This window comes from Pavona decussata, unplaced genomic scaffold (genome assembly GCF_977016875.1).
Source record: "Pavona decussata unplaced genomic scaffold, jaPavDecu1.1 SCAFFOLD_69, whole genome shotgun sequence".
Lineage (NCBI taxonomy): Eukaryota > Metazoa > Cnidaria > Anthozoa > Scleractinia > Agariciidae > Pavona > Pavona decussata.
Genome location: NW_028145488.1, coordinates 3,276,559 through 3,292,175, shown reverse-complemented (window position 1 = coordinate 3,292,175; position 15,617 = coordinate 3,276,559). Strand labels below are relative to the sequence as shown.

Genomic DNA, 15,617 nt, shown 5'->3' with positions numbered 1-15,617 from the left:
GAATTTGAATTTTTGAACTGCCTCTACCAGGGAATCAAAAACTTTGCTGTAAAATAATAGAAATTGTTTCGGAAATTACCAGTCCACTATTTTTAAGGTCACAGCTGAAAAAAAAAAACCTCCAAAAGATGAAATTAAAGTTAACTCTTAAAATTTGTGTTAGTTTAATCGAGTGTTCATTTCTTATAATAAGGAAGCTCTTTTAATAAGGCCGCACACCGGCCAGGATCCACGATAAAATCTTTAACTGGTAATAACTATAGCTACATAACTGCTACATTATTCATCCAACAAAGAGAAAATCTCTTTCAGTCTTCGTCCGATAATCATGCATTATCATTAGACAACAAGGAACAAGATGCAAGTGTAAATATATTGGAATGAGCTGTGTGCAGAGTAGATTGGGTTTTTGAGCAGCGATTTCTATATTTTGAAGTAATTACTCACCGGCCATGATTCCTCAGATGGCGTACCAAGAGTTTCAAATATTTTGCTTAGTTGATCTAAATCAGAGCTGCCAGGTAAGAATGGAACCTTAATAACAATGAGACAAATGAGAAAAGAATGTAAATATCTTAAGTTAGCTAACACTGAAGGCAGTGAATAATCAAGGATACAGAAAAGTCACATACTGACCAAGATAGAAGTAAAGTATTAATGTGATGAATGTTACGTACCCAAAGGAGAAGTTAAGCTAAGATACATCCAACAGCCCACATATCAACACCTGTACCATGTACCCTTGCTCTAAATAACAGTTCTGGAGGTCAATACAACCTATACATTAACAAACAGAAAGTTTATTAGAATGAGTCCTAACATCTGGATTGCAAGCAAATGGTAACTTTGCAGCATTAAAACTTCACTAAAAATTAATTTGGGGTTAAACTCAGCAAAAAGGACAATTGACCTGAAGTTCAACATGAAGAATTCATACTATCATAGTTGATAAAAGGCAATGACAAACCTCTTTGTTATACATTGTACATTTTTGTTAGCATTTTGGCCTTGAGCCACAATAGATTTTGAAGTGTGTTGGAGCAACTGACCAATAGGGCCCTTTCTGTTAAGATATTCAAAGGTGGTGTGAACGTTAAAACAAAAAATTGTGTACAGTCGTGGCCCTTCTGACATTTGTAGTACCATTGTTGTCATAGCAAGGTTTCATAACCAGTCCCTCAATTAACTATGATGCTATCAACTCTTCACTAATTCAAGTTTTCAACATACACCCGACCACAAAAAGAACCTTCTCACCTTGTCACCACTTGATGTGTATAAACCTTAGTTGGACTTCCAAAAGATCTGGCAAGTCCAAAATCTCCAATCTTCAGCACACCTTTATCATCAATCAGCAAGTTGTTTGGTTTTAAATCCTGGCAGCATGAATAACAACTGAAATATTTATCAGAAAACCAACAGACAATGACATAAACAAAAACAAAAAAAGTAGTACAGAAACTACAGATTGTCACCTGTTGTGTTCACAGTCCCAGGCTCTACCCTGAGATTGGGTGTCTAGAAACCTAAGACCTAAGACCTAAGACCTAAGACTTAAGACCTGGAAACCTAAGACCCGAAAACCTAAGACCCGGAAACCTAAGACCCGGAAACGTAAGACCCGGAAACCTAAGACCTGGGATCCGTTTCTCGAAAGTCCCGGTAACTTACCGGGCCCGGTGAGTATATTTTTAAACGTTTTTGGGCCGATTACTCAGTGATTACAGACACGGTATAGTACTTGGGCAATGTTTTCATAGAATGATAAGATTCTAAAATTTAGTATTCAATCTAACAAAAATTGTACTTCTGTTAAGAAACATTTATCACCAAAGACATCTGACTTATCGGGCCCGGTAAGTTAGCGGGACTTTCGAGAAACGGGCCCCTGGAAACCTAAGACCCGGAAACCTAAGACCCGGAAACCTAAGACCCGGAAACCTAAGACCTGGAAACGTAAGACCCGGAAAGCTAAGACCCGGAAACCTAAGACCTGGAAACCAAAGACCCGGAAAGCTAAGACCCGGAAAGCTAAGACCCTTGTTTTAAAACGTTATTATTTTTTAAATTTAAGAAATTATGATAATTATACTTCAACTTCCCACTCATGGATTACTGCTTTGCTGAGCGCCGGGTCCTAAAATTTCAACAGTCCCATTTTCTTTCGGGTTTCCTTCATAGTTACGGTCAATTAACATCATGCGTGACCAGTATTTCCGAGAATGAAATGAACATGTTCAAGATTATATTCAAATACCGAGCATTACAATTTCATTTTCTCGGAAATACTGGTCACGCGTGACGTGGATTGACTGTAACAGAAAAAAATATATTCAAGATACCTGGGAAACAATTGTTATTCTTAAAACACTTAATGTAATGTAAAGAAACGTTGAACTTCATAGCCTTACACCGTCAATAAACTTGGGAAATTTCTACGGGAACCCTGAAACCTCGTTGGCGATTTTCAAAACTTCGTTCAAATTTTTTAAAACACCGGTCAAGCAGGATTCCGGGTGGGCTGGGAGTGATAACTGCCCTCTTAGTTAATGGGTTGTTTATCAGAGACTGAATATACGTGGGAAAATAACCGGTCAAGCTATTATTAATAATGATTAAAACTATTTTAAAAAAATTATTTCTCAAGCCGGCTCCTATTGTCGCCTTCTTTCATTCTAATCACAGTATTCACTGTTACGATTGTACAATAATATACAAAGAAACAAGTAATACTTTCTTTGCTTCTAAATGCGTAGTTTAATATCAACAAGTCTTTAAGACATAATTACGTTTTCGAACCAGCAAGAAGGAAAAACACACATCGTAAAATTCGAACATACAACGACTGATTAAAATTGCCTTTGGTCTTTGTAAAATAAAGCATCAAAGTACGGTTGACGTCTCTATCAAATGAACAATTACACGCTCTACACTTGGAATAAAAATTACTGCAGAATAGGATATATCGCAACTCAGTTAGAGCGGTAATTAATACTTACAATGACATACCGCTTATGTGTTTCACTACTAACTTGCTTTGCAAATCCCTAACGCTGAATGAAGCACAACAGGAGGACTAGTATTTCCGAGAATGAAATGAACATTCGAATTGCTCTTTGTAATGTCCGGCATTTGCATAAATCTTGAACATGTTCATTTCATTCTCGGAAACGCTGGTCACGCGTGATGTTAATTGACTGTAACTATGGAGGAAACCCGAAAGAAAATGGGACTGTTGAAATTTTAGAACCCGGCGTTCAGCAAAGCGGTAATCCTTGTGTGGGAAGTTGAAGTATAATATTCATTATTTCTTTAATAAAAAAAAAATAACGTTTTAAAACAAGGGTCTTAGCTTTCCGGGTCTTAGCTTTCCAGGTCTTAGGTTTCTGGGTCTTAGCTTTCCGGGTCTTAGGTTTCCAGGTCTTAAGTTTCCGGGTCTTAGGTTTCCAGGTCTTAGGTTTCCGGGTCTTAGGTTTCCGGGTCTTAGGTTTCCAGGTCTTAGGTCTTAGGTCTTAGGTCTTAGGTCTTAGGTTTCTAGACACCCCCCTGAGATTCAACTACTTGCCCTTAAACAATCCAACTTTTACTGACAGAAATGCTATCTGTTTCATATTATACATAAAACAAAACTGTACCCCTTTTTTATACCTGAAATATAAGCCAAGCTCTCACATGTTTCCACAAGTAAGGCTAATCTTTGCATTACAATCTCTGCCCTTTCTAATTTACTTGATTTCATTGCTGTTAGCCTTCGAATTCCAGTTGACATTCTATTTTTGGCACCCTTAAATAATAAAAATTTTAAATTTTGGTGGTATGCCAATAGGCTCCCATTTCGGGCAGAGCCTTTCCATATACCTAACTATATGGAGTACTGCTCTTCCCTCCTTGGCATTGCAAGAATATTATTCATGTGCACATGCAGTCATGGCTTTAATAGAAGTTTGGAACAAGGCAATAACTTACCCTGTGAAGAATAGTAGATAGGAATTAGGGGTTGAGCGTACCGGGAGGAGGGGAGGGTGAGTTAAACAATAGCCGGGGTGGATGAGTAAACAATAGCCTAGAGGATGACATCATCAAAAACGATGACATTATAAGCTAAAAATAGAGAAACCGGGGGGAACGGGAGGATGAGTAAACAATAGCCTAGAGGATGATGTCATAAGTTAAAAATAGAGACAAGGGGTGTAATTTCCTCCCCTCCCGGAAGATAAAGTAATAAGCTAAAAATAGAGAAACCGGGAGGTTAGGGAGGTAGAACGTCACAATAACCCCCGGGTTGACATCGTAAAAAAGTGATGACATCACCTAAAAATAGTATAGTGACATCATTGGGGTGGAGGAGTATTTTGCTCTCATTATAAAACGATGATCTCCTAGTTTAAAAATAGAATAGTCATGAAATAGTTATAGAACTTTCCCGCTATGAAGTAGAAAACACAAAATATGATGGTTCCAAGCAGTTATTTACCATCAGTGAGTTTAAATCATTCGCTAAGCCTCGGTTGGTGGTTTGAAATTTTTTGCTCCACGGAAGGTGAAAGCCCTTTGGCCTTTCGCAACCTACACTTGGGTAGTGTGAGGTCATTATTTTGCCTGGTGTTCCTTTGGTGAATTTTTGAAGGGTGTTGAAGTCGTTTTCAAGGATAACCGGGGGTTAGGTTGTTCAGTCATTTGTATAGACTAATTTCATTCTCCGTAAGCGTAAAACAAGCGATTACTGCCAAGCACATTATTCACGAATTTGTTAGTTTCAGTAGTAATCATACATTTTGATACTATTTTGGATGAATTTGATCGAGATTATGTGATTTTGTTGGTTATAAGAGATGAAATCAGACATCAGACGCGTGTTTCGATTCACGCACCGTCACTAAAGCTATTATGTCAGGGTCCGAAATTGCGCTTTCCTGGTCGCCAATGCGACTAAAAATTTTGTACTGGCGACCAGAATTTCACAACTAGTCGCCAGCGGGCGATTAACTATTTCATGCCACGATCATTATCCAAACAATAACTTTGATTTTCAGCCAAATCGATAAAAATAAAATTCAAAGCCGCCCGCCAATTGGTCACTTACTTTTTACCTTTCCACTGCTTTTGAAGTATAAAACCGATTTTCCTGTTAATATAAATCTATCACAACGCTTCACAGCTCAAGCAGTGCGAAGCTTCGCCGCCATGTTTTTTGAACGAAAAATGCTGCACGGTTGTGGCCTGGTGCGAACAACATGGCGATCCGTCGATCGTCTTGACAGAACGCGAAAGGAAAGATCGTTCACGGTTTTGAACATAGAGCAAAGAACCAACCGGCAGTTTTTCAATCGGCTACATTTCTTCTCCAAAAGGTAGAGACGAGAGAAGGTATAAATTTGACTTAAAACATTTAGCATTCTTATGAAACTGCGTATATAGCCGGCATTCGAGTCATTCGTCATGGTTTTTCAGTGGTAGGTGTATAAATCGCCATTGCGGCCTCAAACGCAGACGCGAATTTTCCATCTGGCAACCAAAAATTTTGGTTTGTGTTTCGCTGCGAAGCAAAAATTTTATTGACACTTTTTTTTCTGCTTTTTGGCAACCACATTTTTCCATATGGCGACTGAAAAAAAATTTCAGTCGCCACTTGGCGCCTGCCTAAAAAAGTTAATTTCGGACCCTGTATGTTAATTAAGTTGAGCTTTGTCGGGGATTAAACGGTAAAAACAGTCTTTTGTTGACTTTGTTTATGAATAAGAATATTACGGTTGATCGATTCCTGGCTGCTTAAATTAATTTGCATGTTATGTTTGGCGCGCACTGAAAAAATAAAAGACGCTCACAATTTACTGAAGATTCTTTATTTAAATCGTTCAACAATTCAAGTACAAAGCAAAGATCTTATGACAGCGTTAATCATCTTTATCCTCTTCATTGGTAGGGGGATAGAATCTCATTTTTGATGTCCTTTCATCCTTGTGTGTGATTGCGCCACAATCATAACATCGACGGAGAGATTCTTTCGCGTGCTTTCGTTCAAGAGGAATCTTGTGATCACATATAGGGCAAACTTTACAGTTATCTTCCCAAAAGCACTTAGGACATTTCATGACTACGGTATCATATCCATGTGAACTGTTGCAGTGTCGGCAAGGATCATGAACTTTTGCCTGAACTATCGTTGAATTTTCAACTGAGTCGCTACTATTCTCGGCCTCTTCTTCCCAATCACTTTCCAGGTCGCTGTTATGAGATACTTCGGATTGACTATTTTTAGAACTGGTTTCCTCTTCTTCACTGCTGTCCGACAAGTTTTCATCATTAGCCTCATTACCTGATTCGTCCTCTTTATCCTGGTATCCTCTTTCTTTTTCTAACAAATCGCTTAGAAGTTTTTTATTTTTGATCAGTCGCTTATTCACTCCGAGCTCTGCCAGCCCATCTAGGAAAGTATTGAGCGCACGGGGTTTGGCGACATCTTCGTTATGAGGGAGTAACACATACTCGACAAGCTCTGAGATGTTTGTTACTGGTATTGGGCGCTGGTTTCGGAGTAGCAGTCCACTAGGTGTCCAGAACAAGATATTTTTAGAAGTAGCCATACTATGCAATAGTTCAGAAGCGTGCTTTCTGGAAACGGCGTTGGAAAGGTTGTTCAAGACATCTTTTATCCGGGGTTCTTCTTCGTCACTTTCCTCATCAGAGGTTGAGTAATCCTCCATTTCACTTTCCTCCTCTTTATCCCAATCCATCTTTCTTTTCATATCGACCAGCACTCGTTAAAAGAGAGACACAAATGACCAACATTCAGAATCCACGGTCTCTTTTATAACATAAGATACCCCAAGCTACTAATTGCAGGGGTCAGTAATTCTTGTATAAACCCACTGCCCTCTTGCACAAGGATGCGTTTCTTTGTCTTATAAGGAACATTTCGCTGAGCAAGATTTAGAAGAGCATCCTTATGCGAACGCAAGAAGGCCCTAACTTCTTCAGACACTGGTATGTTTTCTGTAAGTACATTATAAATAACTTGCAATAACGCATGCAACTGTTGTGGAGTAGCTGTTCTCAAGAGAAACTGACGCTGCTTGGAAGGGCAATCAGAAAGGAGCTGAAGGAAACCTCGGCTGTTCTTTACAACGCGAGACATGATCATGGAATGAGTTTAAGAAAGTAAGTTCCCCCTTTTATTGTGTAGGATGTGGGGGAAGCAATAGACTTGAGGAGAAGGAAAACACTAAAAATAAGGAGGAGGGAAAACAATAGAAACGTGGTGGTGGAGGTGGGGGCGGTGGTGGTGGTGGTGGTGTTAGTGGTGGTGTCGGTGGTGGCGTTGGTGGTGGTGGTGTCGGTGGTGGTGGTGGTGGTGGTGTTAGTGGTGGTGTTGGTGGTGGTGTAGGTGGTGGTGGTGGTGTTGGTGTTGGTGGGGGTGGTGTTGGTGTAGGTGGTGGTGTCGGTGGTGGTGGTGGCGAAAGGGCGTAAACAATAGTCTTTTGGGTGTGGTTAAAGCCTATATAAATCTGAAAACATTTATCGTTTTCTCAGTTCTCGTCAAGTTTCCACAAAGTAGACATGAGTTGGACCTGTTCTGTTTGTCAAGAGAATTTTTCAAGGAAAGATAGTATGCGAAGACACATGAGCCGCAAACACAGTGAATCGTCGAGTTTCACTCCATTCAGAGCTATGCCGTTTCCTCCAGAAAAGTGTCAGCGGTTTCAATTTGTGCATCCATTTACTTGTATGGTTGCTGGGATGACCGGATCAGGAAAGACCGTCTGGGTAAAATCTTTGTTGCAACAGGCTCAAAGAGCAATCAACCTACCACCAGAGAGGATTGTTTGGTGTTATTCGCAGTGGCAGCCCGCTTACCTAGAATTGATGGCAACAATGCCAAACATAGAATTTATCAGAGGTATTCCTTCCAATCTAGAGCATGACTCCTATTTTGACATCCGCCAACGCAACTTAATGGTGATCGATGATCAGATGGCTGATGCCGGTGAAGACAAGCGAATCGTCAACCTGTTTACAAGAGGATCCCATCATCGCAACCTAAGCATAATTTACATCGTGCAGAACTTATTTCATCAAGGAAAAGGCAGTCGAAGTATCAGCTTAAACAGTCACTACTTAGTCCTTTTCAAGAACCCCCGGGATAAACTTCAAGTGCTGACCCTGGCTAAGCAAATGTATCCCAGGCACACCGATTTCTTTATTAATCACTATGAGCAGGCCGTACAGAGGCACTTTGGTTATCTTCTAGTTGATCTTAAAACCACCACTCAAGACAACTGTAGATTGCGAACGAACGTTCTACCTAGCGAAGAACGATTTGATAACGTAGCGGTACCGGACAATATCTCGCAGGAACTACTACAGTACCTCAAACAACAGAACGTAATGACTCCCCCAGTAGTTCCAGTAATGCAGAAATTACAAGATTCAATGGATGGTCTTCTCTCACGATCAGACCTTGGAGATGACGAAAGAGCAAAGCATTACATGCAGCTGCAAAACAAGTATTTGACGTTTAAACAACAGTTGAATTCCAGACTCAAAGAATCAAATCCACCCTACTCTAAAGAACAGAGACAAATTTCTAGCAATCTTATGCTAGATCAAGAACCAGTGACTGTACAGGCGGCCGCTGTCCAAACGCCCACGGTTATACAGGCGACAGCTGCCCAAGAACCAACCGCAACACAAGCGACGCCCGCGGAAGCGTCACTTCCCTCGTTCATCTTAACACCCCCTCCCACAGTACCCTCACCTACACAGAAAAGAAAAAAACCACCTCGAATTCGGTTTAAAAACTATCTGGATGACGATGATCGTCCCTCAAGAAGATCCCGGCGAACTCACAGAAATCATCCATATAAGGCCTCTCAAGAGGATGAATTTTAATTAAATTGTGGCGCAATCACACACATGGATGAAAGGACATCAAAAATGAGATTCTATCCCCCTAGCGATAAAGAGGATAAAGATGATTAACGCTGTCATAAGATCTTTGCTTTGTACTTGAATTGTTGAACGATTTAAATAAAGAATCTTCAGTAAATTGTGAGTGTGTTTTATTTTTTCAGTGCGCGCCAAACATAACATGCAAATTAATTTAAGCAGCCAGGAATCGATCAACCGTAATATTCTTATTCATAAACAAAGTCAACAAAAGACTGTTTTTACCGTTTAATCCCCGACAAAGCTCAACTTAATTAACATAATAGCTTTAGTGACGGTGCGTGAATCGAAACACGCGTCTGATGTCTGATTTCATCTCTTATAACCAACAAAATCACATAATCTCGATCAAATTCATCCAAAATAGTATCAAAATGTATGATTACTACTGAAACTAACAAATTCGTGAATAATGTGCTTGGCAGTAATCGCTTGTTTTACGCTTACGGAGAATGAAATTAGTCTATACAAATGACTGAACAACCTAACCCCCGGTTATCCTTGAAAACGACTTCAACACCCTTCAAAAATTCACCAAAGGAACACCAGGCAAAATAATGACCTCACACTACCCAAGTGTAGGTTGCGAAAGGCCAAAGGGCTTTCACCTTCCGTGGAGCAAAAAATTTCAAACCACCAACCGAGGCTTAGCGAATGATTTAAACTCACTGATGGTAAATAACTGCTTGGAACCATCATATTTTGTGTTTTCTACTTCATAGCGGGAAAGTTCTATAACTATTTCATGACTATTCTATTTTTAAACTAGGAGATCATCGTTTTATAATGAGAGCAAAATACTCCTCCACCCCAATGATGTCACTATACTATTTTTAGGTGATGTCATCACTTTTTTACGATGTCAACCCGGGGGTTATTGTGACGTTCTACCTCCCTAACCTCCCGGTTTCTATTTTTAGCTTATTACTTTATCTTCCGGGAGAGGAGGAAATTACACCCCTTGTCTCTATTTTTAACTTATGACATCATCCTCTAGGCTATTGTTTACTCATCCTCCCGTTCCCCCCGGTTTCTCTATTTTTAGCTTATGATGTCATCGTTTTTGATGATGTCATCCTCTAGGCTATTGTTTACTCATCCACCCCGGCTATTGTTTAACTCACCCTCCCCTCCTCCCGGTACGCTCAACCCCTAATTCCTATCTACTAAGAATCCAGTTCATATGTAGATATTCCAGACCTTGCAATGTCATGATGACATTTATGATAGTTTTTTATGTTTGCAGGACTCAATACAAGACTTGTATCTTTTATCACGACCTGAGATTGAAACACTCAGCAGTTATTGATAGGACATTACACCAAATGAAATGTACCATGTATTAAAATATACTGCAAATTCAAGTCACCTCAAGATCTGTCTCCATAAAATCAAACACAAGACTAATGTTGGATTTGTGACCAAACACATCAAGACGCTAAAAAGACAAGAAACAGTAATACTTAAAATTGCTTCATTATTTTAGTACCCACAGGATTGTTAATACAGTTAATGCACAAACTATCACTGAAAGTAGCTAATATGTACTTTCACCCATCTTGTGAAAACATTAACCAGTTTAGGTTTTATTTTTCTGTCTCAGAATCATTACCATAATCTGGACACACAGCAATAAAAATCAATAAGGTGCTGTAGTTCTGGTTTTAAACTTTCAAACCAAAACAGATTTAGACCATAAACATTATAAATATATGCAAGTTGCAGACACCTAAAAGGGCAGAGGATGAATTCATGAGCACAGAGTGTAAGACGCAAGCACAAAGTGCAAGGGAAGGAAAACAGGGGAGGGGAGGGTTAAGGACGCCCCTTTTTCCAATCTTGCATTTGCACCTCATGATTCACGCACTTCCTAATATCCTCTCCTTCACCACTTTTGACACCTACTACGAAGGCTACTACCAGTATTTAGTTACTGTTCACATGATAAAAACAAAGATATATAGTTAATCACGACACTATGCCTACCTTTTAATTACTCAGCTAAAATGGTTATGTAACCATCAATGTGAATTATTTTCCATAATTTTTTTTTGTTTATAGAATGTATTTTACACTTCTGACAATGTTCATGGTGGGTCCCACCTCTCAATAACCTTTCTATTGCCTACCCCAATTATGTTAGGATGTCTGAGTTTCTGTAGAAGCTTGATTTCACGCAACACAGTTCTGTTAATTCCTACAAATAAGACCACCATGTAAGCCATATAAGCACTGTTACTTTTAATAAAAGTAACAGTGGGTTGAAACACAATATATGTCCTTTGAATATCAAATAGTCATTTCTGTCATGTCTCACAAAGGATCCTTGATGACCGCAACAAAACCCCAAAATATTCTCTACACAGATAATTTACAAATTTGTGTTCACAGACCAATGGACACAAACAGCAATCATGAAAAAAGTTTCCGTTCAAAAATACATAAGTGATTAACATAGATGCCTTACAATCTAACATATGTTATAGTGATGACTGGTTTAAATACAGTTGACCCTCCCTTTGTGACCACCTCTCGTATGCGACCACCTCTCATTAGTGACCACTTTTCCAAAATACCAAAAGTTTTCAAGTCAAATCACTATAGATGGAACGTACCTCTCCTAGGTGACCACCTCTCGTAGGCAACCACTTTTAGAGATGATTGTTTAAAATTTTCAATTGTTTTTAATCTCCTGTAGGCGACCACTTGACACACAATCTGCTGTTTCTCTCACGGGTGGAAATTGTAAAATGTGTCGCTGTAACATATTGGCCCACACAATTACAGCGGACGCTGTATTTAAATCTCACAGCCGGAGCTACTGGAAGTGTCTTCCGAAATAGCTCAGCCTTGAAACAATTGATAACATACACATGTACTATAGTGTACACTGAAATAAACTTTAATCGGGTTGAATCCCCTGTAGGAAGGCAACTCTCTTATCTTGTAAATAGCATGCATGTAAATGTATGACCAGTGATGACTCTCAACCTTGTATTACTCAACAAAATAATTGTGGCAATAGAGAACGTCAACTGGATTATGTAACAAACAAACAAAAGCGAAAGTTGTTAATCTTTAAAGCTTGAAATTTAACATTGCAAAGATGCCGTTTACTGTTAGCTCCAAAATCAGGCAGGTTTCCATAAGCACTGGCAAAAGGGTTAGGTCTCCGCAATTACCATATGTAAATTACCTGAAATTTAGACCCCCTGTGGTCTGACCTCTGGTAAGCGACCACCTCCCCTAAGTGACCACATATCCTTGACATGGGTGGTTGCTTGCGGGAGGTTCAACTGTAATATTAAACTAACTGTTAACCAATAAGCACAATCCAGAGAAACATCTATTTATCTTGTTTTTGTTTTATTATTATAATCATTATTATTATTATTATTATTATTATTATTATTATTATTATTATTATTATTATTATTATTATTATTATTATTATTTAAAATGCTGATTTTAAAATGCCGAATTTCATTTTTTTAAAAACTTCATGACATTTTTTTTTCTTTTTCTTTACAAAAAAACATTATTGCTTGACAATATTATCCTTTTTTTATTTTTAATCGAAATGAATAATTATTGTAAATAGGTTTTTTATTATTTTAATAGCTCTTTTTTATATAGTTTTAACTTGTAAATGGCAATTTGTGTGGAATATTTTAATAAAGAATTATCATTTATTATTATTATAAAAAATAATAATAATAATAATAATAAATTATTATTATTACTATTATTATTATTATTATTATTATTATTATTGTTATTATTATTATTATTATTATTATTATTATTATTATTATTATTATTATTATTACTGACCATCTTTCGCTTTACTCCTTTTGCCCAAGTTTGATCTGTAAAAGAAACATTACAATAAAATTTACATAGCTTAGGACATAAAGAATCCAGGCAAATTACCAGCTTCCATCAACAATAAGCCAGTGTACAAGTATACTGCATCCAAGCCAGCTGGTAGAGTAATTCTATCAGCTGGCTTGGATGTAGTATATGTAAAACAATTTGTTTTATAGATAATCAAACTCATTGAAATTCTGCAGCTGATCAGCAAGTTGAGATATCAAATGACTAAACAAAAGCCCTTTCATCTAATTTAAACAAAAAACGCATGTCAAATACAGAAAAAAAATGATTAGCTGCCAGCTACAGATGGAAGTACTTCCTGTTGTATAATTACCTTCTTCACTGCTACAATCAAATGAGTTTCCTGATCTTCAGCTTTATTCAGCGTCGTAAATTGCCCCAAAATTATCTCTATTCGATCGATCAATGAACCTCAGATATTATTGCATTTACCTGTCCTTCGCCCAAGAAGTCTAGTCTGAAATGTCAGCCGTCTCCTCCCCCTAACCCACAGGGGGCGTGGGAGAGAGAGACGTCTGAATTCCGAGCGTTATAATGTCGTCCGTTGACGTCACGTACTTTTGCGAATATGGTAGGTAGTTTTTGATTGGTTCTTCCCTAATTGAAATAGATAACCATCTCTTATTGGTCGAACCTGCGAAAACAGATATTTCATTTCGGCGGCGAATATAAAGTGTTGACAGGCAAGAAACAACTCGTAAGTTCCTGGTGTGAAAAGTGACTTCTCGTTTAACGTGGTTTTGCTCTCGCGGGTATATCTCTTAAAGATTTTCCTTTTTGGTATGAGATAAGTGGGAGGCTCTTTCAATATTTCTCGAGCCGGGTGGTAAGTTGTGAAGATGGGAAGAATTTTATTTCGCACTTTCTCGTTTTGTTGTAAAGCCGACTTCCGTTCAGTGAATTTAAAAATCTCAGAGGTAATTTTTTTCAATGAGATTGTGTTGATAGCCTCTTGCATGAAGGCGCGTTTTGAAGTTGGTGGTATTGCAATAGAATAATCACTGAGTAAGTTGGTTCTCAGAAGTCTCAGCGATTCTACAATCATGCGGGGTTTAAACCTACAGAGACCTTCAAGTACACATTTTTCTTCCTGCCTCCCACCGGGGTCAGAAAAGGACTAATAAAAAATGAAGCCTTGAGACTTCTTCGAAACACCTCTGCAAAATCATTCTATTACAACATCATCCACTTCAAAACGCACTTTTGGGCTAGAGGCTACCCTCACAATCTCATTGAAAAAATACCCTCTGATTTTCGCTGAACGGAAGTCGGCTTTACAACAAAACGATAAAGTGCGAAACAAAATTCTTTCTTTTGTCACAACTTACCACCCGGCGTTGCCTAACCTCAAAAACATCTTGAGGAGCAAATGACTTTTAATTCAAAACCAACCATTGCTTCGAGAAATATTCTGAAGGACCTACTCTTATTTCATACAAAAAAAAAAACAGTCCAAAAAGGCAAAACCATAACGAGAAATCACATTTCATACCACCGTACCACGTTAATATGAGTCGTGTCTGGCCTGTCAACACTTTATTTACTAATAACATTTATCGGAACATTTTTCAATTCATCTTCGGTGGAAAACGAAGTGCGATCCCGTTCATACATTCTTGATGCTTTGTCTTCAAGTTTTAGGGCTTACAACGCACACAACCTCCTACATTATGCATGCTGCAATGCTTCCATGGGCTTTCATGGCTTGTGGCCGCCATTTGGTTTTAAAGGTTTTTATTTATGCAAATTTGCATAAATTACTGTGTGACGTCGACGGACGACATTATAACGCTCGGAATTCAGACGTCTCTCTCTCCCGCGCCCCCTGTGGGTTAGGGGGAGGAGACGGCTGACATTTCAGACTACCAAGAAGTCAATCTCCTTGCAACGTTTCGAACTCGGTGGTGGGCGGTGGGCCTGAGTACTAGCAGATCACTTTAGAGCCCAGTGCCCAGGACGAGCCAAACTCGTCTCCAGAGTCCGCGCGTAATTGTTAGGTTCGTTATGTTTCTGTCATTTTTAGGTCGCTTTGTTCGTAACTATTTACTTCATCCTTATCTTTCCATAGGAATATGAAATTTAACTGATTCACTTCTTCTACGATATTTTCAGGGATGGGCAACAAAGGATGTATAAAAAAATTTTGGAAGAAGCAGGAGCCAGCACGTACAAGTAGAGAGAAGAAGTAGAAAATCACTCAGAGCTTTTCGTCGTGGGGAAACTCCCTGCTAATCCACCCTACGTTTAAGAGAGAGTTGTATATGTGAAAAATTAACGACACCACCAACTAACGACTAAGTTTGAGCAATGTGAGTAACATCGGTAAGGCTTGTATTGGCATTGAGTCTCCAGCATCTGGCTATTTCATAACAAAACGTTAGATGAGAGGATGTTTCTTGATGCCAACTCCCCTTCCGAGAAAAGTAGTCTGCAAAGCCCAAAAGTGTGTATTACGACTGTCTGTGTACCGTATTTTGCTATAGACTGTTACAGCTGGTGTCGAGTTTTGAACTAAAATGTACCCATCCTCGAAGATGTGGGCATAATAAACGAGGACATATAAAGAGGTTTATAATTAACTATAATGTACAATTCTGATCAAGTATATTAACACTAGCAAGGATTCCGAAGGCTTCCTCTCATCACAGGTTTCACTATAGTCTAAATTCACTAAAATTTTGTTTCACAATCCACCAATCATCACCCGAATTCACAAAATGACACTCTCGCAAAATTTCGTGCTACTTGCGGGTTATTGTACTGTTAGGTTTTGC

General features: G+C 38.6%; 3 protein-coding genes across 3 annotated transcripts in view; all 3 read right to left on the bottom strand.

Annotated features, from left to right (window-relative positions):
* The window catches only part of LOC146477806 (uncharacterized), a 59,324-nt gene that overhangs the window by 23,055 nt on the left and 20,652 nt on the right, over nucleotides 1-15,617 (bottom strand). The window lies entirely within an intron of this gene.
* Nucleotides 1-15,617, bottom strand: part of LOC146477808 (tetratricopeptide repeat protein 28-like) — a 48,027-nt gene that overhangs the window by 27,198 nt on the left and 5,212 nt on the right. The window lies entirely within an intron of this gene.
* Nucleotides 373-14,895, bottom strand: LOC146477809 (cyclin-dependent kinase 7-like). The gene is made up of 8 exons (XM_085113083.1): nucleotides 14,891-14,895; nucleotides 12,781-12,815; nucleotides 11,076-11,143; nucleotides 10,316-10,384; nucleotides 1,258-1,376; nucleotides 968-1,063; nucleotides 678-777; nucleotides 373-534 (listed from the first exon to the last, which is right to left on the bottom strand). The coding sequence occupies exons 1-7, from the start codon at nucleotides 14,893-14,895 to the stop codon at nucleotides 768-770; spliced, it is 402 nt and encodes a 133-aa protein (XP_084969209.1). The 3' UTR covers nucleotides 373-534; nucleotides 678-767.